This window comes from Lemur catta, chromosome 16 (genome assembly GCF_020740605.2).
Source record: "Lemur catta isolate mLemCat1 chromosome 16, mLemCat1.pri, whole genome shotgun sequence".
NCBI classification, from domain to species: domain Eukaryota; kingdom Metazoa; phylum Chordata; class Mammalia; order Primates; family Lemuridae; genus Lemur; species Lemur catta.
The window spans coordinates 2,409,840-2,436,527 of NC_059143.1; the positions used below are offsets into that span (position 1 = coordinate 2,409,840).

Sequence of the window (26,688 nt, forward strand, 5' to 3'; positions counted from 1 at the left end):
AAACACTCCTCAGTGGAGCTCTGCCAACAAGTCCACGTTCCCCGAAGGTGGGGAGGCACATGTGCCCCTTCCAGGCCTCACCATCTCTGTCGCCTGTGTTCACAGCCTTCTGGGTTGTTACACCAAACGTGTGTATTTGATGTATGTTTAAGGCCATGTCTCTCCCTGGCTTCCAAAAAAGCAGGTCCTGGGGTGCACAAGTGAATGACCACAAGACCCGCACGTGCTTTGCACAGCTGAGCCCAGAGCAGCATCTCGGGCTCAAGGCCCTGAAGGTGCCCAGGGCCGGGGGGCACTCGTGACGCTTGCTGGCACGAGGTGGCCAGGCCAGACTGTCTGGTAGTCTTGCCCTGCCCATCGCCCGTCTCTGTCCACCCCACCCGCCTACAGCCCCGCCTGCCAGGACCGCCTTTCGCTAAACCACTTAATCCGGTGATGTATGTCCTCTGGCAGGCTGAGCCCATCGATCTGCCTCTCGGGGATTTGATTACAGTGTTTTCTAACAAAGTCTACAGCAGATTGCCATGAGGGTTATAGTGAAGTAATTATGGTGCTTTGGTGCTTGTGCCAAGGTGCAGGAATGGACAGGGTGAGGATGTCAAGAGAAAAGGTCGGAGAATGAAATTACAAAGACGGAAGGTGAGTTTAGCAGGAGCGGCCTGGCTGGCTGGCAAGGCCTCCCAGAGGCTGGGAAGAGTGAGAAAGGGGAGTTGTAAAAATGAGCCATTTCACGCTTAATTACCATTTCCCATAAGGTACTTGAGGAGTGATGATGTGCACTGAACTTGGACAATTAATGTAATTAAACATTCATGGTGCCTGCGGACCATTTCCTGCCTGGGGATATCTTGGGGAGCAGAAGCGAATTCTTTCTTCTTGGAGGTGATTTCAAGAGCAGCTTGTGGGGGGAGGGGCGGGGCTTCCCACAGGGCTGGGCCTTGGGGGTGTGACCCCTGCCACTGTGGGAGTGGGGCAGACCCCTACCAAGAGCCTTTGCTGGTGGCAGCTGGGGGACGGGGAAGGCCGGCTGCCGCTGACCTGAAATTGCTTCTTCGTTGGGAGTGGGTGAGGGGTCTGGTGTTTGTGGCCCTGCCCATATTTTGGCATCTCTGGCTGTCCCCCCCTTTCCTTCGATTCTCTGACTGAAGGTTGTAAGGACCTCCCTGCCTTCTCTGGGCCTCAGTTCTTTTATGTGCCTTGAACACTTACTCTGCGGCTGCTGCCGGGATCGTTATGCCTGCTCCACAGATTGGGAAACTGAGCTCAGAGGGGGCGAGTGGCTTGGCTGTGTTGCACAGCCAGGAGGCAGCCTTGCTGGGATCAGACCCAGGCACCTGCTGATGTGCCGGCCACTCTCAGGTGTGGGTGGGAAGCACGGGGTCTTTGCTGGTGACCAGGCATATCCCAGGGTGGCCGTGTTCCACTGAGACTTCAGCCAGACTTGTGGAAGGGGCAGCAGGCTTCCTAGTTCCAGGGTTGTAGCCCTTGAATAAGGTGACAGGTGAAGGCACTATGGGGGCCCAGAGCCCCACGGGTGCTCCCCATGGGTGCTCGCCCAGGTGCACTGGGACAGGATGGCAGGGCAGCGCACGACAGCCAGTTTGGTTGGTGGGACTCCGCTGGGACGGTCCCAAGGGCAGGGACAGCAGACCCAGATGTGTCCAGGGGGTGGTCGGGCTGGAGACTCCTCCAGGTCTCAGCCCACCCACCTTTGCTGCCCCAAGAAGAGAGGCATCGGGTAGACGCAAGGCAGCAGCGGCCCTGGGTTGTGCAGGTCTGTGGCAGGGACTCCTCCCTTGTCACACCGTCACATGCAGGCTGGCCTTCAGGCGGTGGCATGTGAAGGGAGAAGAAGCCGGGGCCCTGGGGAGCCTCGGGCTGTGGTGAATCTGCCCCTGCCCCTGCTCCTCCAGCTGGAGAAGACAGACACACCGGCTGGAGCAGATGGATCCTGGGGCAGTGAGCGGAGTTGGCGGCAGCTTTCTCTGCGCACCCGGCACACCCCTGTTTGGAGCCACCCCAGCTAAGACGCAGTTCTTCATCCTAGTCCTCCCCAGCCCACCCTCCTGCGCACCCTGTTTGTGCCCCAGACCCCCTGCCTGAGTGCCCATGGGCATCTGTCCTCTGGTCCCCGCAGGAGCCTCAGCCCGACATGCCGCAGACAGCTTCACCCTCCTGCCTCAGGGCTCCTCCCGAGGTCCTCCTTGCAGGAAGGGCTTCCTGGGAGACAGCTGTGCAGGTCAGAAGCCCAGTCCCTCCTCAGCCCCGTCCCTGCCACCCCAGGCCCTGCTTGGCGGTGCGGACTCCACCTCTCAGCCCTCCTGTGCTCGGCCAGCACAGCCCTGTGCCCGCCTCCCCATCTCGCCTCCCCACGGAGGCCAGGGCTGCTCTGAGTCTCCCACCCGTCCTCAGGACGAGGCCCTGCTCCTCTGTACAGAGAGGCCGAACCTACGGCCTCCGCCCGCAGCCTCCTCCCTGCTCCTCTGCGCCCCTCGGGCCTCCCTCCGCACACCGGCCTTCCTCACTCCTCATGCCAGGTCACCCGCTGCATTTTGGGTCCTGCAGGGCCCGTGGTCAGGGTCTCCTTTCCCACTCTGCCTGCCTCTCGGCCCTCCCCGCAGGGGAGGGGGTGTCAGGTTCCCTGTCCCTGTCGGCCCACACCCCTAGAGGGCGTCCAGGGGCCGGCCGGGCCCACTCACCCTGTGGTTCCAGCCCCGCTGGCCACCCCCGGCCTGGGAGTGCCTTGACTGAGCCACGCTGTCCAACAGGCGCCTGTCCCCTCACCCCCAGCAGGCCCATCCCTCCGGAAGGGTCCCCACCAGGGGCCCCACAGCCCCAGGGGCTGCCTTGCCGGCGCCCAGGCAGGCCAGGCCGTTCCCGCCTCAGCTGGGGGGGGCAGAGTGCACAGCCCGCAGCAGGCAGCCGCGCGGGCAGGAGCACGCTCCCTCCGCCCCGACGCCCGGGGGAGGTCCAGCCCCGGCTGCCCGTGGCCACTGAGGGCCCGGCTTTTCCCGCGTGTGTGTGGCTTGCTATTGGACTGGACTAATGATGGCAGCCACATGAAAGGGTCAGCCCCAGATGCTGTCCCCGCCCCTCCCCACCGCCAGCTGGGTTCTCCGCTCCCTTCTCCAGAGGCAGCCGTGCTGGCCTTTCTTCTGCGTCCTTTCAGGATGTTCCAGGCACACACAGGTACAAGTCTGTGTGTGTGATGCATGCTAGGATTGGAAGCCCTGGCTCAGAGGATTTTGTGTTGTGTGTATACATGTGTTTACATTTTTATTGTTTTCCCGTGACTGTTACTATACTCTACACAGTAAATACTGACCACGTCCTGTACTGCGTCTGCCGTCGCCAGGTCATATATCTTGGAGATTTTCTGTAGCAGGACTTGCAGACTTGCCCATTCTTTCTGCATAGTATTCCATTATATGGATAACTTATTTAACTTATTTAACCAACCTTGATTGATGGGGATTTTACTGTCTTCAATATTTGCTATTTGCAATAGTGTTGTATTGGATATCTATACACTTAATCCTTTGCCCAATTGTATGAAGACATTTGTAGGATTAAATTCTACAGCTGGAAGTGCTGGTTCACAGGATTTGTGCATTTTAAATTTTGATAGAGATGACCGCATTGACTTCCTAGGAGGGTTTGCTGGACACATTCCTCTCAACATGTGCCCCTGATCCACGTATTTTTAATTTGACAATCTGATGTAGGTATTTCTTTTATTAAGAGTGACACTGAACCTCTTTTCATATATTTAAAGGCTACTTGATTTTTTTTTCTGAGAACTGTCCATTCATACCCTTTGTCCATTTTGCTTTTGGATTGCTGAACTGTTTCACATTGATTTGTAGGAACACTTTACATATTAAGGACATTAGTCCTTTGTCTGAAGTGCACATGACATTGGATGAGCCCTTGGCTGTGTGTGAGACAGAACCAAGACCCCATGAGGGAGAGGAAGAGCCTGGTACACACTTCATGTTTGGCGCTGTGTGGATAACCAGAGTTTATTTGGTCCTGTGTGAGGATTCAACAATAAATCACACCCACCAGGAGCTGTCTTTAAGAAGGGGAAAGGGATGTGGGTAAGCAAGTGGGGTGTGAACTCTGGCCCAGGAAGCTCCAGCCACTGTGGGGCTGAAGGCAGGTGGGCTCTCAGGGTGAGATGGAGAAAGTGGGCGCTCTGGGCAGAGGGTGAGGCTGCAGACTGACCCGGGAGCCCACTTCGGCTCCTTTCCTAAGCAGCACGGCGCTTAGTTATTTGTGTGTTGCCTGGCAACTTCACATTCAGGTCCAGATTTCTGGCTTCTTAACAAAATCAGAAGGCCCATCAACACCCTCCTAGCCCCATGGGCCGCCTTGGGCTGGAGAAAGCCTGCCCAGCACCCCAGCCCCGAGGCCACACTTCCTCATGGCTTTTCTTATGGGAACAAAATATTTCTCGGTTAAGAGGAAATAAACAAAAGATAAACCGAGAGGGCTGCATGAGTCAAGGCAAAAAGGAGAGAGAGCATATTTCTTTCTGCAAATACAGACCATTTCTCTATGTTAAATGTGTAAACAAAGTGTGTGGGTCAGAGAGATGGTGCGTCGTGAAGCACACCTGCCTAGCCGGGCTCTGCGGGCCCCTTTGGGTTGAGGGTCACCTTGTCATGAGGCGTGGCCTGTGGCCCCTGCTGCAGACAGCATGTTGTCAGGGTGGTGCCTGCAGTTGCTGGGATGTGCCAGGAGCCATGGCAACGGCTCCCAAGGAAGAGCGGAGAGGCTGGGCAGCATGTACCCACTGCTCGGCCGCAGCGAGCACACACAGTGCCCCTGCCCTGCTGGCCTCGGGGCCCCTCCTGAGCCCTCCCCTGTGAGGGGCGTCCAGGAGAGAAATGGCCGTGCCGTCTTTAGTGTGCTGCCGCCAGCGGCTCCGGCCACAGAGATGTCGGGAGACGCGCGGCAGCTGCCCCCGTGCCTGTGCCTCCTCCTGCCCGCCTGGCCCCCGCCGGCTCCCCGGCAGCACAAGGACCACAATGACTCTCCATTTATCCAGCAGGTGCTCTGGGCTTCCGTCTATTTATTTATTTTGCCAAGCCCCTTGTGGGCTCCTGGGGGCCTGGAGAGCAGTCAAAGGGTTCACGGGGGAGTGTGTGTGTGTTGCGTGTGCCTGCGTGCGCGTGGGGGGCGGCCATCAGCAAGCCGGCGAGCCTGTCAGGGTGGCTACGCCCAGAGTGCCCTCGTGGGGTGAGGCTGCCCAGGGCCTGGCAGAGAGCCGTTACTGAAATACTTGACAACTGAATGAACAACGAACAAATGAACGAAAATGTACGCTTTGGGGGCCAGAGAAGGAGACGCTGGCGTGGCCCGGTGCAGGGCGTGGGGCCAGGCAGGCAGGAACTGTCCCAAACAGGAGGAAAGTCAGGGCAGGCCCTGGAACGAGGAGCAGGGTTTGCCAGGCAGGAGGCAGAAGGCGGCAGTGGGTCAGGTGCTCTGGGAAGGGCACTACTGCCCTGGGGGACCACATGCCAGCCTCAGAGGTGGGCAGGGGCACGAAGGGCCTCACTGCCTGATTGGCACCCTCTCTGTGCCGTGGTGGGAGTCAGTTCTCAATGCACACGGCCGTGGTGGTGGCCCCGGCGCCTCTGCAGGGCGAGCAGAGGGCGTGGGCCCCTGGAGGGCCACTCAGTCCACCTCAGTGAGCTGGCTGCGGCCCGGCAGGGTCACGTGAGCTTTCAAACAAGAAAAGGAAGCCCCGAACCTTTCAGAGTAGAATCAGGGCCATTTCTGCAGTCTCTGGGCCTGTCCTCTGGAGCCCTGGGGCTCTCGGGTAGCCAGGGCCTGGCGAGCGGGCCCTGGACCACCCCTCCGCAGGAAGGGGCCCCTCCCTGCCCTCCGCTGTGGGGTGGCCCTGGGCCCTGGGCCTGGAGTGCATCCCCATCCTGCCCCCACTTAGGAAAGGCCCCCGTGAGGCTCTCGGGGATTAAATTCACAGGATTCAGCACTTGCTCTGATTCCTCATTTCTTCCCTGCTCTAAATGGGGCTGATCAAATTAAGCCATGTCAACACCGTGATCGGGTGGCAGGCTGGGTGCTGTGTGGGGGGCATGGGGAGCCTGGGCTCTGGGGCACAGGGGGGCCCTTCCCTCCTCCTCCACTGCAGCTGGGGCGTTTCCAGGGCAGGAGGCATCGAGGGGATTGGGGTCCACCTGGGTCAGTCAGTGTCCCCACTCCCAGCCCTAGGCTTCTGGATGCCCAGTGCACACAGCAAGACCGACAGGGTGAGCCCCAGCCCCTGTGGGAGGGACGGTGCGGCCAGGCTCAGAGCAGTGGCCACACTGGGTGCCTGTCACTGCCACCCCAACCCCCACCTCAGGATCTACCCGTGGGAGGGGTGGGTGTGACAGCAGGAGCTTGCAGCCCAGCCAGTGAGCCCCCTGCCCTTGGAGGACAGCAGCGAGTCCAGAAAGAAAGGAAGGCCAGGCCTGGGCCTTGCCCCCAGGTGGCTGGAGCAGGGGAAGTGGGCACGTGGCGTGGGAGAGGGCAGAGGGCGGGGGAAGCTCCGGGTCCGAGCTGGGCAGCACGTGGGGGGCCTGGCTGCTGCCCACCTGCGAGGGGCCCCCTGTCTCCCCTGGAGATGCAGGGGCATGGGAGGGTCCCAGAGGTCTCCTGGACTGCCAGTCACGAGGTCCCAGTCCCCAGGGCTGCCCCACGGCCCTTCTGCCCCCAGCATGGGGCAGGGGTGGGAGCAGTCCTGGTCTCTGCTCTGTGGGCCGGCCCTGGACGGAGGCTGGCCCTGGACGGAGGCGGGCGTGAGGAGGAGCAGGCAGCAGTCGGCTCTCCTGTCCACACCCTGCCCCTCCAGGCTCCTACCGATAGGGTCCAGGTGACTGACACCCCTAGGGCTGTGTAGGGCACCCAGTGCCCAGTGGCCCTGAGAACGGACCCTCAGTATCTCACTGGTACCATCCAGCACACACTCCCATGTAGAGCATGGAAAGTTCCAGTAAATCAGAAGACACCAGTGAGACAAGCACAAGGCCCACGTGTGTGGTTAGCGGCCCCGGCTACTTTGTGCCGTCCCAGGGACACTTTCCTGTGTCTCCCAGTCCTGTCAAAGCCCCAGACCTCAGGCTGTCAGTCGTTTTCACTGTGGCTGAAAGCGGGTGGGTCCTTGTGCCCCAGGGTTGCGGTGGGTGTGACTCTGCCACGGGGTCCCCTGCCGGGCTAGGGGCCCGGGTCCCTTCAGCTCCCTCCTGCCTGCTGGGCCCAAATGCAGCTGCCTCTGAGGGGTCAGCCAGAGGCTCGGGGTGCAGTGGCCCAGCCGGATGCTGGCGCCAGGCAGGCATTTGTTGCCTGCCGTCCTGGGTGTTCCCTCATCTGCATAAGAGGGGCCCCATGCCCACCCTACCAGCTGCTGTGAAAAGTAAACGGGAGGATGTTTGTCAAGCCCCCGGTGCCCAGCATGGGGTGTGACGAGGCATCTGGAGAATTCTTCCTCGTAGGAAGGTGGCTTGGGTGGCACAGTGTGGAGAAGCATGTGCCTGGCTCCAGGCCAGGGGGGTGGGAGCAGGGGAGGCACCAGGGGCAGCCCAGTCCTGGCTGGGGCCGGGAGCCAGGGCAGGCAGCTGGCAGGAGAGGGCGCACGCAGCGCCGGGCAGCGTCAGCTCTGAGACCTCCTGCATATGCTGGCACCAAGGTCCTCCCAGAGGACCAGGACCCCCACCCCTGCGGTGCTCTCGCCCACCCTGCCGGACACGGGGCTCAGCATCTGGGAAGATGAAGGGCCCAGCAAGGGAGACCGGTTGGCAGGCAGAGAGAAATGCCTCGGCGCTCGGATTTGCAGAATGTGGAGACCGATGAGGCGCCGAGCCCGCTGGCAGCAGGTGCTAGGGCCACGCCGAGGGGACGGGCACAGCCAAGCAGGCGGGCAGTGCAGCTGGAGGTGGGTGCAGGCAGGGAAGCATTCAGTCCTGGGCATTCCGAGTGTGAGGGGCCGGGAGCCTTCTCGGGGCAATGCCGGGAGGCTGCCAGATGTCCAAATCAGGGACTCTGGAGCGTGTACCAGTGTGGTGACAGGGACTCCCCGCCCGTGACGCGCGTTGGCAGGCTGTGCATGGGCAGAAGCCTCTGGGCCCTGCGACATTGCCCATCAGCGCACCACTTGCCTTGCCAGCCTCCCGCCTCCTCCACGTTCTCAACAAAATCCCTGGGAATCCTCCCTTCTGCTGGGACCTGTGGGTGTCTGTGTTTTGTTCTGAAGTTCACAGTAAATATTTTCATATAAAGATTCACCAGTCTCTCCACTGGCTCCCACCATCTGGCCGCTGCATGCCGGGCAGCGCCGTGAGGGGTTTCTGGGCCAGTTTCCCTTCCCCAGGCCAACTGCTCGTCAAGGCGGCGGCTCTCGGCCCCAGAGGCTGCGGTTGGTCCCAGGCACCCTCCCGGGCCTGAGCAGGTGCTGGGCGGGGTGGGGCGCAGCTAGGCCCTGCTCCTGCCCCAGCTTCTGGAGGCCCCTGGGCCCGGCTGCCGAAGGAGCCCTTGTGACTCTTTGAGGCAGGGGTGGGATCACTGCAGAAGCCACTGGAGGGTGGTGCCGGGGCGCAGGCAGGTAAAGAGGAGCCTAGGCAATTCCTGGGGGACAGGGGAGTCGGGGCTGTTCCGGAACCTCTGTGTGAGGGCTGCAGGCCAGCAGGCACCAAGCCCTGCAGCAGGAGGCCTCAAGGGGCGCCCGGAGCTCCTGGTCGTCAGCATGGCCCTGCTGGCTGGGCCCGGCCTCCGTGGCCTCGCACCACTGCAGCGTCATTTCCACAGACGTGCATCTGGGGGGTGAGCCAGAGTCTGGGCCCTTTGCTGGCCACAGACCTTAAATACCCGTCAGGCCTACTGCTCACTCCTCACTGGGGTCCCTCCAGAAGGTAGGAGGTGCAGGCACAGGGCAAAACAGTGGCACCACTGTCTGATGCCAAAACCGAGCCATGGTGTCTAGGTCAGGCCAGCGCATACGATTGTGTCCGTGTGTGTGGCAAGGGTGGAGGGGGGTCACGTTAGGACTCTTGTGGTTGCAGGGGACAGAAAGCCAAATGAATTGACTCAAAGAGCTGGGAAGTCCAGGGGTGTATGGGCTTCAGCCACAGCTGGATGTAGGGACCTAAATGGGGACTTGGTCCTGTTCTCTTCATCTCTTACCTTTGCCTCTCATGGGACAAGGACGCATCCAGCAGCCCCAGGGCAATATTTTCCCAGAATTTTGCAGCTTAGCAACCCAGCAGAGAGAAAAGTGAGCAAGCGTGTCTTCCTGCACACACAAACACAGGACGTCGGGCTTCGTTGACCTGGCTGGACCAGGAGGGCACTCCTGGAGCTGGGGGTGCAGTGGGGTTGGCTCCCCCTGAGCAAGATGGGTGGAAGAGGGGAGGTGGTTCACCAAAAGAAAAGCATGGAGAGTGCCCAGAAGGGGACAGGTCACCATGTTGCCCAAGTCCAGGTGGCTCCATGAGGGCAGGTAGGGGGTGCTGGGCAGGCCAGAATGTTCTATCCCACCACCGAGGAGCATCCTCTGCCCTGGGAGGGCACGTCCTGAGGACTGGCGCAGAGAGAGCAGCCGGAGGAAGTTTCTTTCCCCTTCTCCAGAGCTCCCTTTTCCTCTCTGAAGCGCTGGGAGGTTGAGGAGGCCGGGCTGGAGTTCCATCTGGGGGCAGCCCATTCCGTGGTGGTTTAGGGAGCGCCCAGCTCTTGTCCGGGAGATTCGGTGCAGCTGTTACTGGTGCGGTCCTGACCTCCAGGCCGGGAGCCCGTCGCCACTCCTCCGTCCCACCTTGGGTCATAAAAATGTCATTGGATGTGCCGTGTCTGTTGGAGCTGCAGAAATTAATTCAGATTTGGTAATAAAGTTATAAAAGGCTGGGATGAAATAATCCTAATGAGCCTCTTTTAATAAAGCTCGCCAGTGGGGCTCTGTGCTGATGGCCCCCATGGGGCTGAGCCTGCCTGCTCCCAGTCGGGGCTGTCTGCTGCGTCCTGATTGTGCTTCCACATAAACATATTTTGTCTTAATGATCGTCTTTAGGGGAATGTGCAGTCGCGGAGCGATTGTCTCTAGGCAGCTAACAAATGGAGGGGATGACCTTCCTCCAAATGACCTCCCCTGGGTGGGGCTCCCAGTGTGGTCTGAGAGGCAGCTGGCGGCCGGGGCCTTGGCCCTCGTGGGGCAGGCTGGCAGCCCCTGCGGAAGCCTGCGGCGAGGCTGTGAGCAGGAGCTGGGTGGGCGTTCTGGCCTTACTCTGACTCCCTGAGCCTCCGTCTCCTTTCCTGGGCGACAGGGTGGTTCCTGCTCTGCAGGGCAGTTGTAGGGATTTACATCTGGGCACTCCTTAGCACTGGGAAGGGAAAGTGACTTGTTCTCATCCACATGGTTGACGGGTCAGGGCAGCAGCATGGCACCTCTGTCTGTGTGCCCGTCGCCTCATGCCCTCCCCTAGCCTAGTGAGAGTGCCTGTCCGCCCCACGCTCAGCCAGCACAGGCCGGGCAGTGGGAACAGCTCACAGGGCACGGGGCAGCCAAGGAGGGGCCTGGGAAAAAGCACTGGTTTTGGAACCCAAAGCCTGCCCAACAGCGAGATCCTAAAAAAGCATTTAGGGCCGGGTGTGGTGGCTCATGCCTGCAGTCCTACACTCTGGGAGGTGGGAGCCTGAGGATCGCTTGAGCTCAGGAGTTTGAGACCAGCCTGAGCAAGAGCAAGACCCCGTCTCTACTAAAAATAGAAAAATTAGCTGGGCATGCTGGCACACGAACCTGTAGTCTCAGCTGCTCGGGAGGCTGAGGCAGGAGGATCGCTTGAGCCCAGGAGTTTGAGACCAGCCTGAGCAAGAGCAAGACCCCGTCTCTACTAAAAATAGAAAAATTAGCTGGGCATGCTGGCACACGAACCTGTAGTCTCAGCTGCTCGGGAGGCTGAGGCAGGAGGATCGCTTGAGCCGAGGAGTTTGAGGCTGCAGTGAGCTGTGATGATGCCACTGGACTCTAGCCAGGGTGACACAGTAAGACTCTGTCTCAAAAAAAAAAAAAAATAGGCATTTAGGTATGTTTTCTTCTAGCACTTCCATGACTTCATTTTAATCATCCATCTACCTAGGATTTGTTTTTTTTCTGTTTTTTTTTTTGTTTGTTTGTTTGTTTGTTTTGAGACACAGTTTCACTCTGTTGCCCGGGCTAGAGTGCTGTGGCGTCAGCCTAGCTCACAGCAACCTCAAACTCCTGGGCTTAAGGGATCCTCCTGCCTCAGCCTCCTGAGTAGTTGGGAGGCATGCGGCACCATGCCCGGCTAATTTTTTCTGTGTATGTTTAGTTGTCCAGATGACTTCTTTTTATTTTTAGTAGAGATGGGATCTCGCTCTTGCTCAGGCTGGTCTTGAACTCCTGACCTCGAGTGATCCTCCCGCCTCGGCCTCCCAGAGTGCTAGGATTACAGGCGTGAGCCACCGCTCCAGGCCTGGAATTTGTTTTTGCTCAAGGTATGAGATCAGAATTTGATCTCTTCCTCCTAACCAGTTGTCCTAAGGACATTAAAACAAACAAAAGTCATTTATATCCCCAACTGCTCTTTCTTCTCTTTTCTCCCTTTGTAAAGCAACCATTCTAAGGTGATCAAAGAGCTCTTGATGAATTGTATGTCGTATCAGTTTGTGCCCTTGTGTGCCTGGGATTATGTCTGATCTTGTGAACATTAGTGCCTGGTTTCCCTCTGTTGGCAGTTGCGGGGTACATGCTGCTTCTCCCCATTTGTTTTAGGGGCGCCTCTTGGAGATAATTTACAGCTGGGTTTTGTTCTGCCTCCTGCTCCTGTCCCCTCCCTGCTCCAGCCTGGTTTGGCCTTTCTGGTCCCACCTCCCGGCCCCTCCTTCCAGCCAGCTCTCAGCTCCCAGGAGGCCCCCCACCTCCCCTCTGTGGGGCCCGAACTCCCAGAGCACCTCTTCTACTCCGCACGGCTGAGGGGCAGTGAGGCCACCGAGGCACGTCTGACCCCATGGCCCTGTCTTCCAGGGGCCACTATCCAAGGTGGGGAGGCGGTTAGTGCACAGGCGTGTTCAGACAGGCTCTGCGCTGCACGTGGTGGAGTGTCACAGGAGGGAAGAGGCGGGCTCCCGGCACGCAGAAGCTGGAGGAGGGGCTGTTCAATTTAGGATGAAACAAGGCATGTTGTCCCGCAGGAGCTGACATTTCTGCTGAGAGCTGAAGGATGAGAAGGGTGAGGGGACGGCCACTCCGTGGAGAGGGGACCGCGGAGCATCTCAAGGTTTTAGCACCTGCCCCATCATCGCCCGTGGTGTGGGCAGGGCTGGGGAGGCGGGTGGGGCTGGCGGCCACTCTGTCTTCCAGGAGCCGAGTACAGCGTGGGGGGCAAGGGGATTCCCTTCCCTCTGGGCCTTTCGAGGGGCTCCTGTGGGGCCTGGTTGGGGGATGAATTTGGGCAAGAGCCACAGCGGCGGCAGAAGAGGTGGCCCAGGCCCAGGCAGCCAGCAAGGGCATGGACAGGGCACCTGCACAGGCGGCAAAGGCCTGGCACCCTTGACGGTGTGGAGCCGGCACTGCCTCGCGCGCTCCAGGTGCACAGGGCCAGGCCCAGGTTTCCTCTTCTCCAGACTAAGCATATGTTTCTACCAATTTTGCTTTTGCCATATCAACCCTCAGTGCTGCAGAAGAAGCCACTCTGAAGGCAGGGGCTCGGTCCCCACTCCTCCTCACTAGTTGTGTGGCTTGGCCAAGTCACTTAGTCTTCCTGCTGCTTGTTTCCTTGAGGCCAAAATGGGGGTGACGATGAGGACGGTGAGGACCCTCCTTCTTGCTGTGGGGCTCAGGCTGCTTGCAGGGGTGGGACGGGGTGCAGGTTTCTCGCTGCAAAGAGCTGTGCGCATGCCCCTGTCCCCAAGACTCGGATGCCATGGAGCACTCCTAGGACACCGGCAGGTGCAGCCCTCGGCCCACGGCCACCCCTTGCTCTCTGGGACTGTGGGTGAGTTGGCCCCTGTGACCTGTCCACGGCCCTGAAGGTAGTTGCTTCAGGATTCCCTGGACCGTAATTCTGCTTCCCTCATTCTGTCCTTCCCCCAGGCTGTTGATCAACTCTCTGATGGAGCCTTTTCTTTGCATTCTAGACTCTAAAACTAGGGATGGCTCTCGGATCTGCCTCTTGCTATGTCATCCTTGGGCCAAGACCTGAGAAAAAACATCTCAGCTGCCATCCAGAAGGGGCCCTGAGCACAGGGAATGCCAGGAACTTAAAAACCCTTTGGTTGCCCATTTCAAAGATAGGGTCCTGCTACAGACACCTCCCCTTAGGGGAGCTGCAGCCCACCTGGGCATGATTGCTGGGGTCCCGGTTGATCAGCCACCCCAGGGGGACCAGCAGCATCTTGGGGGGAGGCTGCACACGGAGGACAGTAGGACCAAGGGCGGTGTCCTCCTGCCTCCGCAGGAGGTGGGCAGCACTGGCAGCTCGTTCCTCAGGCCTGGTGCATTAGTGACGGTGGAGCAAAGGCCACGGGAGCTCTGGTCTCTGTGGCTTAGCATGGCCAGACACAGGAATGCAGGGGCTCCGGGGGAGCAGGAGAGAGAGCAGCGAATAGCCTGCTCCTGGCCTGGGGAGACCAAGTGGGCAACCCAGTGCAGGTGGGCAGAGCCCAAGGTCAAGGTGATGTCAAGGGGATGACTGACTATGAAGCCAACCCAGGGATAAGCCACTGGCCAGAGCTCCCTGTAGCAAGACTATTTGGGGACAGGCCTGCTAGGAGCAGAGTGTGGTCAGGGTCTCTCCATGGCCCAGGCTTCGGGGTTAAGCCCATTGTGGGGAAGACTGAGGTGGCAAGTGATTGACAAGGTGAGACATCAACCTGGCCGCCAGGTCCCGCTGGGACAGAGAAGGTGGGACGGTGGCAGGGCCAGGGCTGTGTAGCCCCAGGCCTGGGGGCTGGGCAGACCCCACTGACCTTGGGTCTGCTCCCGCCGTCCTGCCCTGTGTCCTGAGCAAGACTGAAGCCTCCAGGGGCCAGACTCAGGGCAAGGCCGTCACCCACCTGTCTTCCTCTCATCCGCTTTGCCTTTGGGCTCTGGGCATCTCTGCAGGGGCTGGGCCTTGGCAGAGAGGGAGTGCTCTAAAATGTAATGTCTGTGTCATCCCCCAAAATGATCACAATTAAAATAATAACAGCAGTAGTGATAATTCTGCTTGAGTTGAAATTGACATTTCTAAAGCATCTTTAGAAAACTTTGCTGTTTTTAATGGGCATGTAACACACATTTAGTTAAAAATGCTTGCTGGGCATAGGGGGCTTCAAGACATGCCCCAGCCCAGCCCTGGCCTGCTGGCAGCCCCAGGCCTCCCCTAGGGAATGTTACTGCACAAGGACTCTGGGGTCAGGGCCAGGAGGGCACTGAGGGTGGCAGGCAGGTGGCCTGGTGACTCAAGCCCTGTGCATCCTGTCTCTAGGTATGGCCATGGCGCACGACCTAGTGTGCCCCTTGGGAGGCCCCATCCCCTAATTCCTCAAGAGAAGCTGGATGTTCTAGATTTTTTGAAATGTGAAATCTCCCAATTTTCAAATGCTGCCAACCAAATAGGGAATTTTTAAACACACTGTGACCCTCACAAGCACCTCTGTGTTTTGGTTTTGCTCTGGTGGCTGCCCGTGGGTGACCCCTAGATTGACAAGGGCGGAGGGTTCCGTCTAGTCTCTTCCCCCGGGGAAGAGCTTTCCCACAGGAATTACCATCTTTCTGCTTCCCAAGGTGGTTCTGAAGGTGAGCTGTCTCTGCTCAATGGAAATGCAAAGAAATAAATGTATAAAAATAGAGTGGCAATTCCTCAAGCCCCCGTCAGGTTTAAGTTGCTGGCGTTTCCTCTGGGAACGGCACGAATGGCCTCAATCAACTCCAGGCAGCCGGGCAGGCTGGGCAGCTCCGCGTGAGCACTGCCCGCAGGGCTGCTGGCCTGGCCTGGCCCTGGAGCATCCTGGGGCAGCCCCGGCTGTGTGCACATGTGTGCCTGCATGTGTGTGCATGCGTGTGTACATGTGTGCGTGTGTGTGCATGAGGGCGACACAGGGGACTGTAGAGCTGAGGGGCCAGGGACCCCAGAAGGCACAGGCACCCCAGCAGTGCTCAGCCCTGGCCCATGTGCTCTTCTTTTCCGTCCGAGCCCTCTCCTTTGCCTTGTGCCTCCACTGTCCCTGTGCCTCGTGTCCCTCTCGGTCTTGTCTGGCCCCCAGCCGGTTGCAGGTTCGCGTCTGAAACTCAGTGGTCGGTTTGTCTTGTCTGAGATGGGAACCAGGGGGTGGGGAGAGAGCTCCTGGCTGAAATTGGCCACACCGGGGGGGCCATCAGTCTCCCCATCTATAAAATGGGGACAGCAGTTTGCACTGGAGAGACCTGCTGTCAGCACTGGGTAAGGAGGTGTATGCCAGGGCTGAGGGTGGCCAGGCCGCCTCACTTGACCCTGAGCAGCCATGCTGCCTTCAGCGGCCTGGTTCTGCCCCCAGGGCCTGTCATGGGTCCCCCTGACATGGAGGGAGTGCCTGTCCCTGTCTGGAGGAGGCAGCAGACAGGAGGCTTTGAGGATAAGTGGGAGGAGTTGTTCTGGAAGACTCTCTGTAGAGAGGTGGTGCTGCAGGGGTATGGACAGCTAAGCTGAGCTCTTGGTCCCGCCCTCAGCTGCATGGGCCTCGGGCATGGCCTGCACCCCGAAAGTTGTTGATGTCTGGATGACCTATGGACCTGGGTCCTTCCCAAGCCAGGAAGACCAGCCCAGGGAATGTCATGGAGAAGCAGGGCCCTGGGGCAGGGGACCTGGGTCAGACACGGAGCTTAGTGCAAGGGGTGGGGAGCTGCCTGATACTTTGGTGCTGGGGCTTAGCAGGCAGTGGGCAGTGTGGTCTGGGACCACCACTGATGCTGAAGGTGAACTTGAGGGGCAGGGCTGGGGGGCTGGGAACTGGAGCCCGGGTCCCCGGAGGGAGCAGACACAGACAGAAGCTGCAGCTGTGCTGATGGCAGGGAGGACATCCTGAGGCCCCCTCCCCAGCGTGGCTGCCCCAAGTGGCCAGTGCAGGGCCTGTGGGGGCAGGAGGTCAGCGCCTGCCTGCAGACTGTGGTGAAGGGCTCATGGGAGGAGCCGATCTAGGTCCCTGCACAACTCAGACCAGGGAGGTGCAGTTCGCCTGGGGAGGGCAAACAAGCGGTGCTGGTCCAGCACGAGGGGCCGTGCTTCAGTGGGGGCTGCACAGAACGTCCTGGGAGGCTGGCTGTGGCCTGAGGAGACACACGCAGCCCAGGCTGGGCCCCGGTTTCCCCGGTTATAAGGGGGCAGTGACCCCTGGGACACTAGTCCCTTGGCACTCAGCCCTTCAGGAGCGTGCGAGTGTGTGAATGGGTAGGAAGAGGTGGCTGTACCCACGCCCACTGGGGCTGTGCAGGCCCCTCTGCCCGGGCTCTGTGGCGGGTGCCAGCCCCGGGCTCCGCAAGGCCCCCCACCGTGCTGGGCTGAGTCTCACGGTCTCAGCAGGCCTGTGCCTCCGTGCGGAGGGCACCATGGCCTCTGCTGTGGCTGGAGGTGCCAGCAGGGGCTGGGAAAGAGCTGGCCTGGAAGCCACGGAGGTGCTGGTCTGAGCACCGCTGAGTCTGAGACGACCTGGCGAGTCGCTGCTGCCCTGTTTGGACCTCAGCCTGTCCTGTGAGGGCGCAGCGGTGCCCTCCGGCAGGTGCTGGCAGTTTTCAACGAGGTGATGGCTGAGCTGGCGCCTGGTCGGTGCTGAGTTGCATCTGAGTGGGGTTTTGTGCCGCTGTGATGTCCCTGGGAGCCCGGGCTGCCGCTGAAGACAGTGTCCTCTCCTTGCAGGGGACTCCCGTGCCAGCCTGGACAGCCTCAGCCGAGCCCTGGGCGTCCTGCAGGAGCGCGTCAACAGCTCGCGGCCGCGGGCGCGCAGGCACGCTGCCGACGACGACTACAACATCGAGGTCCTGCTGGGCGTGGACGACTCCGTGGTCCAGTTCCACGGGAAGGAGCACGTGCAGAAATACCTGCTCACGCTCATGAACATCGTAAGTGGGGGCGCGGCCGGGCCGGGGCTGTCGGAGCTCTGCTGATTTGCTCGTCAGCGGTAACATTGTCACAGGGAGGCTCTCTGGGGCCACAGGTGACAAGAGTTGACCATCCCACTGACCTCACTGAACCTCAAGTTTTCTCATCTGCAAATTGGGGGTAATTTGGACGTGGCAAGGCTGTTTACGCCCTGAGGCAGTTTTTCACAAACTCCCGTCATTTGTGTACCAAGGTTTTTTTGATGTTTGACATTTTTAAAAGTAAAAATTATTTAAAAAGGAAACCTCATTTATGTAAAAAGTAACCTAAAAGTGAAACACAGAATGATGTTATTCATCCCCTGCCTTCTGCTGGCTCCAACCCGCAGCCCACTTCCTGTTGACAAGCGAGATCGCTGTGTGTTAGAGTGGGGAGGACGGACGGACGGACGGACGCCAGTCCAGGGCTTCTCCTTGAAGACCGTGGAGGGCATCCCTTTCTCCCTGCAAGTCTGTGTGTCACCTCAGTCTCCCTGGGTATTGTCCCTTGTCTAGCTAGTACCAGGAAATTAAAGGATCGCCACTCCACATTCCAGAGCCCCCAGTCTGGGCAGGAGGTACAAGGATGCGAACAGGGCATGGGTCGCGGGCGCATGCCGACGCCTGCCCTGCTCAGCATGCAGACCCGTCCCCTCTCCCCGCCTTGCGCGGTCAGAGCGGCTGTGAGGATGTGGGCCACCACCCCTCAGCACGCAGGCTCCCCGGCAAGCAGGGCTGGCCCAGCATAGCTCTGCGGGGCGAAGAGGGGCCGGGAGGGAGGTCCAGGCTGTGGTCGGGAAGGTAGATGCGGTGGGGGCGGGCATTAGTGGGAGGAAGCCAGGGCTTGGGGCGGGCTGGAGGTGGAGTGGAAGCCGGGCAAGTGGGAAGTTTGAAGCCACGGGGCTGCACGTCGAAGCCTGTCGGTGAACGAGGTCCCGCAGGGGTCTGGCTGGAGGTGGCAGTGAGGGGTGCAGAGGTCTGCTCATACTGGCTGCTCAGCTCTGCTGTCTGGGCCAAGTGCTGAGCCCCTGGGAACGCAGAGAAAAGACCCACCGGGCAGGAGGGAGGCTGCAAGTGAGCTGACCGCTGGACAGAGAGGGTCCTACCTGCGACGTCACCTTCCCTCGCCCCGCGGTGGACACACCAGCGAGCCTTCTGGAGCGCAGCCCTCACGTGCAGAGGGGGCCGAAGCCACTGCGCTTGCAGATGCGTTTCATTTTGGAGAGTGTCATCACACTCATCTTCATCTTATTTTTGAAATGTACCTTTAATGAAATAATAACAATGAAACCGTAATGGATACATTTATTGAGCCCCTAGTATGTGTCTGTGTGCCAGGTCCGTGCGAGGCACTTGCCACGCTAACTATCCTGGGGAATCATCACACTGAGTCTGCGAGAAGGCAGATCTTAGCTGCCTTCAGAACACGGCTCCACGGTGCCTCGGCCCTTTGGCTAAGGTCAAGTCCAGAGTTATGTCCTCCCCGAGCATTATCTTGCCTTCCAACCCAGTGCGGAAAAGAACTGGGCTTGGAATTAGTCCCAGGTCCACTCTCGGCCTCACCTTTTCCAAGTGTGTCACTGGGAACATGGCTTCCGTCCTTTGAGCCTCAGTTTTCTCATCTTTAAAATGTCAATAATTTCCATCTTGGGGATTGTCGTGAGGATTAAATGAGATAATATAGGTGAAGTTGCTTTTCAGTCTCTAAATATAGTGAACATGTTTTCAGTCTGAAATAAAATATGGTTTTGTTATCTTGACAGTGACAATATTTAATTTAGTGACAGCATATAGGAATCATTTCTGAGAAGTCCACCAGAAACTCTGAGTGCAGTTGGGGTATCCATGGAGAGTTCTTCAGGAGGCCTTTCCCTGGTGTGGTATGGAGGGTCTCTGTGTCACAGAGAGCTGGTTGGAGGAAGTCTAGAATTTTCTCTTGGTTTTGCCATCTAACTTAAATTCATTCTTTCAAACGCTTCTGATCTAACTGTACCTGCATTTTGGATAATGGGATGGTTATTCTAGAAAAGCATGAGAAATATGAAAATTCTTAAATCAAAATTAATTTTATCATAACAAGAAAAGGGTTTTGGGAGATAAACCTTAGGAATTGAGAAAGAGTATCTGGGCTGTGTCATTTTCCCCGTCTCGCAGATGTGCGTGTATTTACTCGGCAAAAAGCTGTTGAACGTGTGTGTGTCCCAGGCACCGCCATGGGTCTTGCAGAGGCAGAGGGCTGTGGCAGAGGGTCCTGGGGCTCTGGGAGGCTGGTGGGGCTCTGGGGTGTCTCTGCCTCTGACCTGAGTGCCACCTGGCGAGGGGACACAGACAGTGTTCAAGCGAAAAACAAATGGGATCATTTCAGATCGTGATAAATCCAATGAAAGAAATAAAGTAGCCATGAGATGGGGAAGGACGATGGTCAGGGAAGGCCGTCAGGTGCACGGGAGAAGCGCTGGAGCTGAGACCTGAGTCTTGATGGGAAGAGATGGGGTAGAGTGTTCCAGGCCCAGGGAATGGGCAGAGCAAAGGCCCTGAGGCAGGAATGGGGTTGGCACATTGAAGAAATGAGAAAAGGCTGGTGTGATAAGGAACCTGGGCAAAGCCAGTCCCTGTGGGCTTCCAGATGCGGAGAGGGAACTAGACGTGGCTCCAAGGGCAATGGGAAACCGCCAGAGACACTTTATTCCCCTTTTTCATAGGAAAATGGAAATTAATCGATCTGCACATGTCTTCCTCTCAGACCTGCTGGAGGGGGGAAGGGTTGGAAATGTTTGCTGAGCGTTTTGTGATAGCCAGCAGCGCCCGAGGAGCCTCTCCCACGTCAGACCCAACACCCAGCAGCCCATCCCACACCCTCTGCAGAACCTGTCCTGCGGGGTCCGGTTTCCTTCTTTTCCGCCTTAAATCTGGAAAAGTAACATTTTTTTGTTTATTGAAATATTCTATATTTAATACAGATAATATATTACTTTCAGTGGAAAATTTCATGTAGGTATGTGAATGTTTTCTCCCAGCAATTATCTACTACCTGGTTTTAATGACTGCATAATATTGCACCATATGACTATAGCAGATTTTTTATGTGACACTATTTATGAGACATATTTGTATAACAAAACTTATTTCCTATTAGAAGTCAGAGATGCCACTAACTGTATTATATTCTTAGAGCTGAATTTATCATGCATCCTTAATTATTTCTTTGAATTGGGTTTCTAAAAGTGGAGGCCCTGGTCAACAGATATGCGCATTTCAAAGCTTTCTGTGCTAGAACGTTCTCTGTTATGGTTTCATCTGTTCATGCTCCACTGGGCAAATGTCAGTCTCCACCCCTCCTCACAACACTGAGTCCTTTTCAGCTGTGGTAATTTAATAGTTTTTTGTTGTAAGTTATATTTACTTCATGGTAACGAGGTTGCATTTTAAGAATATATATATTACTATATATTCTTATTAATATATATAGTATATATATTTTGAAACATATGATTTTATTTTTTGTGATTGGCCTATTCATGCCCCTTATTCTACTGGAATTTTAGTTTCTTTCTTTTTAATCTGAAGACTCTTTACGTTCAAATAGGTTAACTTTTTGTCTGTTGTATGTGTGAGAAATTTTTGCCCCCGTTTTGTTGTTTGACTTTTGTTCTGCTTGTGACAGTTTTCGGTGGCTTACGTTTCTGTGTGCGTCGGATCCTGCAGTCTTCCCCTCCCGCTTTCTCCCCTGGGGAGGTGTGTGATGCTTCCTGCCCTCCCCAGGAGTCAGTCCGCACTCTGCTCTGCAAGGCCACGTTCCCCCAGCCCCAGCCCCTGCCCCTGCCCGGGCAGCCCACCGTTCCTGCCGCACCCACAGTGTCCCCCAGAGTGCACGGAAGGGCGGAGGGAGACTCAAAGGGCCAGATTGCGTCTGTGAGATCCGCCGTTATTTCTGGCCACATCTGGCTGCCGCGAGAACCGTGGGGACATCACCAGAGGGGAAGGCTGGCCTGCAGGCCGGGCCCATACAAAATGCAAGTCGGGGTCTCTTGTTCAAAAAGCAGGAAGAAGTACTGCAGAAGGTGCGTGGAAAGCCTTTTCTTTTCTTCCTCAGTCTCCCTCTCTCCACTTGTCAAGGCTTTTTATTTGCTTTTTAATGTCATTCTAAGTAAAGAAAAATTGGAATTTTAGATTATTAGCATGAATTTTACTATTCACCTTTAAATTGTGCAACATCTGTTTTAAATGCACATATTCGAACATTTAACTTGTGTGCAGAATCACTGAAATTGAGCAAATTGTATTTCATGGTTCATCCTCGGAGGGTGCCTCAGGCTGGCCAGAAGTTCAAGACAAGCACAGGCCCCAGGAAGGTTGGCAGGAGGAAGAGAGGACCCCCATGGAGCTGGCTGAGGGACTGCTCCCTCAGGTACAGGGTTCTCACCGTACTAGATCTTTGCAGATGCCCCAGGGCCCCCCAGCAATGGGGAGTGCACCCACCGCGCTCTGACAGCTGCCAGTTCCCCCTGCCTGCCAGCCACCACTGGAGTACATGCTGCCCTGGCTGCAGGGCTCTGGGGACGTCGAGCCAGGCACGTCCCCTTCCCACGTGTCCACTGCTCCAGCACAGGGCAGGTGGCTGGTGCTCCCTCCATCTCTGTGCCGGCGTCACTCAGTCAAATCAGGGTGCCGGGAGGCTTGCCTCTGCTGAGAAGTGGCTCTGGCTGGCCACCTGCCAGACGTGCCCACTCACTGCCAGCCCTGGGTATATGGCCACCGCCACTCCCTGCCCTGAGATGCCATGGGGCATGTGTGCCTGCCCCACCCCTCCTTGCACCTGCCAGGGGCAGCTGAGAACCTGTCCTGGGGAGGTGGGACTGTGCTCCACTGTCCCATGGGACTTCAGTTACAAAACACTCGGGTGAAACGATGGAGAACTTCAAGACGGCAGCTGTGGTGCGTTAAGGCCTGAGCCCAGGGCCCTTCCGAGTGTGGGACCCTGGTCACTCGCCCGAGCAGCCAGCCCTGCCTGCAGGGCACATCCAGGAACCTGAGCCCTGCGCTCAAAGCCCACAGCCTGGATGTGCCCTGTGCCCACGGCTGTCCATGGCCACACACCTCTGAGGCTCAGCACGAAGCTGCCTCTGTACTCGGCTTTCTGCCCAGGGGAAGCAGGCTGGGTCTGAGAGGGTGTGGGGCGTGTTCTGAGCGTGGGGCAGGCTGCGGGGTGGTGGCCTTGTCCTCCGAGGCCCTCTGCAATACAGCCTCGGCAGCCCTCAAGGTTGCCGGCAAACCTGGGATGGGCCCAGTCTCCTCGGGTTGGCAGCCCGTAGCCTGGCCGGAGAGGCTGGGTCTCCTTGGGGATGCCCGCCTGAGAGCCCCCATCCTCATCCCCCCATTTGAAGGCAGAGGGGTCTCCCTCCCAGACCGTCAGTGCTGTAAGGATGGGGTGTGAGCAGATGTGCGGCTGCCCAGCCTTGCTGGCCCCCAGGTCGTTCCCACACGGGCAGTTCTCCACCGTGGGTCTCCCTTCACCTGCATTCTGTTCTTGCCATCCTCCCCAGCACCCCGGCCGGCCCTGGGGCTGAGGGCACCCCTCTGCCCCTGCCCTCTCATGGCACTGGGGAACCACTGTCCTGTTTGACCCTTGCTGCTTGGAAGTGTGCTCCCTGCTATAGTGAGTGCTCCCTGCCGTAGCAAGTGCTCCCTTGCCATAGGGAGTGCTCCCTGCCGTAGAGAGTGCTCCCTTGCCGTAGCGGGTGCTCCCTGCCATAGCGGGTGCTCCCTGCCGTAGGGAGTGCTCCCTGCCATAGCGGGCGCTCCCTGCCATAGTGAGTGCTCCCTTGCCGTAGCGGGTGCTCCCTGCCGTAGGGAGTGCTCCCTGCTGTAGCGGGTGCTCCCTTGCCGTAGCGAGTGCTCCCTGCCGTAGGGAGTGCTCCCTGCCGTAGCGAGTGCTCCCTGCCGTAGCGGGTGCTCCCTGCCATAGGGAGTGCTCCCTGCCGTAGCGAGTGCTCCCTTGCCGTAGCGAGTGCTCCCTGCCATAGGGAGTGCTCCCTGCCGTAGCGGGTGCTCCCTGCCGTAGCGGGTGCTCCCTGCCGTAGGGAGTGCTCCCTTGCCATAGTGAGTGCTCCCTTGCCGTAGCGGGTGCTCCCTGCCGTAGCGGGTGCTCCCTGCCGTAGGGAGTGCTCCCTGCCGTAGCGAGTGCTCCCTTGCCGTAGCGGGTGCTCCCTGCCATAGCGGGCGCTCCCTGCCGTAGAGAGTGCTCCCTGCCGTAGCGGGTGCTCCCTGCCGTAGCGGGTGCTCCCTGCCGTAGTGAGTGCTCCCTGCCATAGAGAGTGCTCCCTTGCCGTAGCGGGTGCTCCCTGCCATAGTGAGTGCTCCCTGCCGTAGCGAGTGCTCCCTTGCCGTAGCGGGTGCTCCCTGCCGTAGGGAGTGCTCCCAGGCGGGATGCACTTTCATTGCTAGACGTGCCTGCACTGCCCCTGGGCTTAGCTGTTTGTGACATGCTCTCACACTTGTTCTGTCAGCCCACGGGCTGCTGTCTGCTTGCAAACTAGATGCTGTGGCAGTGTGTGTGCCTGGTGGTCACGCTGCCATGCTAGGACATGGGTCAGCTGTTAAGCAGGCACGGACAGTGACTCCCATGCTAGGACATGGGCCAGCTGTTAAGCAGGCACGGACAGTGACTCTCCTCCAGGCTCAGGTACCTGGGAGGCAGGATGAATGCCTTAGGGGAAGACTAGCACCATTATTAAAGTAACATGTTTACGTACACATTTTTAAAAGTAAACTCTATCTGTGCCAAGACTTCAAGAAAATTGTTACTTATAGTATTTAACTAAAGCATTAATTTCAATTCTACTCTTCCCTGAGAAGCCTAAGGCCTCAATGTGTTGCTTGGATTTCGGGATCCACAAAGACCTAGAGCCGCCGGTACAAGCCCCTAGCGGATTGCACTCCTTGCAGACGGGAGACAGACTGCTGGGGCGGGTGGCACGCAGCTCCTAGCAAGGCCACGACCAGCCCGTCACTACTGGGAACACCTACTCTCAGGCCTGCCATTGGCCACTGAGACCATGAGACAGATGTGAGACCTGTCCTCCTGAAGTGCCACCTTTTGTGGCTGGCAAGCTTTTTAAAGCATTAATTAATTTTTTTTTTTTTTTTGAGACAGAGTCTTGCTCTGTCTCTAGGACTAGAATGCAGTGTTATCATCACAGCTCACAGCAACCTCAAACTCCTGGGCTCAAGCGATCCTTCTGCCTCAGCTTCCTGAGTAGCTGGGACTACAGGCTTGTGCCATCACACCCAGATAATTTTTGTGTTTTTTGTAGAGACAGGGTCTCACTCTTGCTCAGGCTGGTCTTGAACTCCTGACCTCCAGTGATCCTCCAGCCTCAGCCTCCCAGAGGGCTAGGATTACAGGCGTGAGCCACCTTGCCTGGCCAAAATATCAATTTTATGTGAAAATAAATGCAGACATATTACTTAGTTAAAGCAAAATTCATGTGAATTTTTCAAGATAAACTGGATATTCTAAAGCTGGGTTGGCAAACTATGACCCAAGGGCCATGTGGCCCTTCACCATTTCATAAGTAAAGTTTTATTGGAACTCAGCCACACCCATTTATTTATGAAATGCCTAGGGCCACTTTTGTGCTATAACAGCAGGTTGAGTAGTTGTGACAGAGACTACATGGCCCACAGAGCTGAAAACAGTCCCTATCTGGTGCTAAAGAAAAAACATGCTGTAAGACCGTCAAGAGCTCTACTTGTTTAGTGCCCACCTTGAGATGTGGCCCTGGCCCTCTAACATTAGCATTTGCATCTCGCCCCATCGGTGCATCTGGGTGTCCGTATTAGGGAACACTGAGCATAGGATGGCCACTAGCTGTGGAGTCAGAAGCAGCTGGGTCCTAATCTTGGCTTTTACCTACCTGGCAAAGTTGCTTTCCTTCCCTGAACTTGGTTTCCTCATCTTTAAACAGGAGGCATTACCTCCTCCCTCACACTCTGAGCTGCCACAGAGGTTTGCGTGGTCCCTGACAAGCGCCGGGGAGCCCCCAGCAGACGTGCTCAGACCTGCCTTCTTCAGTCCTCTGATCCCATGCAGCTGGAACAGCCCTTTCCTGAAGGCCACCACAGGGGCCTCACGCTTGTACTGATCTCTTCCCTTTTCCTGCTCAGACCCCAGCACCACCACCACTCTAGTCCTGTTCAAAGGATCTGTGAGGTTACTCTGGTTACCTTTATCTTTTAAAAGGATAGCATGAGCTGATCTTAACCATTTTAAAACACCAGAGTAGGAGGAACAGATTTCTGGGCAAGCAGAACAGTCTCTCCAAGCTATGTTAACTGTTTATGTTCTGGAAGAATTCCTGAGCCTCCAGATCATCTCATCGGCTGAGGGCAGACACGCTCCTTGGGCCTACAGAAAATATGGGATCCAAGGGTCTTCTGTGCGTTCAGAGTCAAGGCTATATCCTCTGATCCCTCCTAGCATGGGAACGATCCTCTGATCCTCTGTACAGGATGTTCTTAAACAGTTTTTTTTTTTTTTTTTTGAATGAATGATTTCTCTCTGGGCCAGGATTCAGATATTTTTCCTCTTTTCTTTTCTAATTTAATCCAGAAATTGGCCTGGACTTACTAAAGCCTTGCCAGGGTTTGCAAACAATCAGAAGGCGTATGGGCCCAATTCCTCACCCGCTCTCAGGAATGCTGGGGCCGGTGGTGGCAGGGAAGGCAGTGGCCGGGCAGGAATGCTTTCTGAGGGTCGCGGGAACTCTCGCGAGCTCCCCCCGTGCTGCAGACCAGCCAACGGAAGGCATTGCCCCGAGTCCTGTTCACGTGTCCCTGGCTCTGGTTCCTGGGAAAGAGAAAAGCATCTCTGAAAGTGGACATGAAAACTTGGTCCCCTGAAGTTGAGGGGAGGCAAGTAGGGCTTCTGGGGAAGGGGACACATTTGGGTTTGGGAACAGCGTCCCAGGCCTCGGGGTCTGTTGGTGCCGTGGGCCACAGGGGTGTTCCCGGCGCTGTTTCTGTTCCTCATGCTTGTCCCGCTGGCCTGCAAGCCCAGCCCCGTGTGGCACCAGGAGCTACCGCTGTCAGGGCCAATGGCACGTGAAGTTGCGTACAACGCTTAGGAGAGGACCACACTCTCAGATGCCACCGGGAGCCAGGCAGGAAGGGCGTGGGCGGGGCAGGCTCCAGCGGGTGGTGAGGGTGGTGCCACCCAAGAGGCCACGCCCTGGAGCTCCCCTCCTGGGTTCCACTCACGTGTGCTCACGCAGGAATCAACAGGCCCACCAACTCTTTTCCATGAGAAGCTGGAAATCCAATTTTTATAAGAAATCTAATTATTTTTCAATGTGGGCAACAAATTGAAATTAAGAGCCCATGCCGCACCGGTGAATCAGAACAGGCTGCAGGACAGGTCTGGCATGCTGGGAGCCAGAATGTTCTTTCTGACCTAGGAGAAAAGAGGTGACTGCCTGGCCCACCGTGCTGGTGACGGGGAATAGTTGTGGCATTACTCGAGTCAAACACCAGAAAAGCACGCGGCAGGTGCCAAGCATGGAGGACACAGCGAGATCCTGAGC

The 26,688-nt window shown here is 57.5% G+C and overlaps 1 protein-coding gene across 1 annotated transcript in view; it reads left to right on the forward strand.

Moving 5' to 3' along the window:
* The window catches only part of ADAMTS2 (ADAM metallopeptidase with thrombospondin type 1 motif 2), a 142,764-nt gene that overhangs the window by 37,425 nt on the left and 78,651 nt on the right, over nucleotides 1-26,688 (forward strand). Inside the window, exon 2 of the mRNA XM_045527756.1 lies at nucleotides 16,887-17,089. Within this exon, the coding sequence (XP_045383712.1) occupies nucleotides 16,887-17,089 (203 nt within the window). The remainder of the gene's footprint in view (nucleotides 1-16,886; nucleotides 17,090-26,688) is intronic.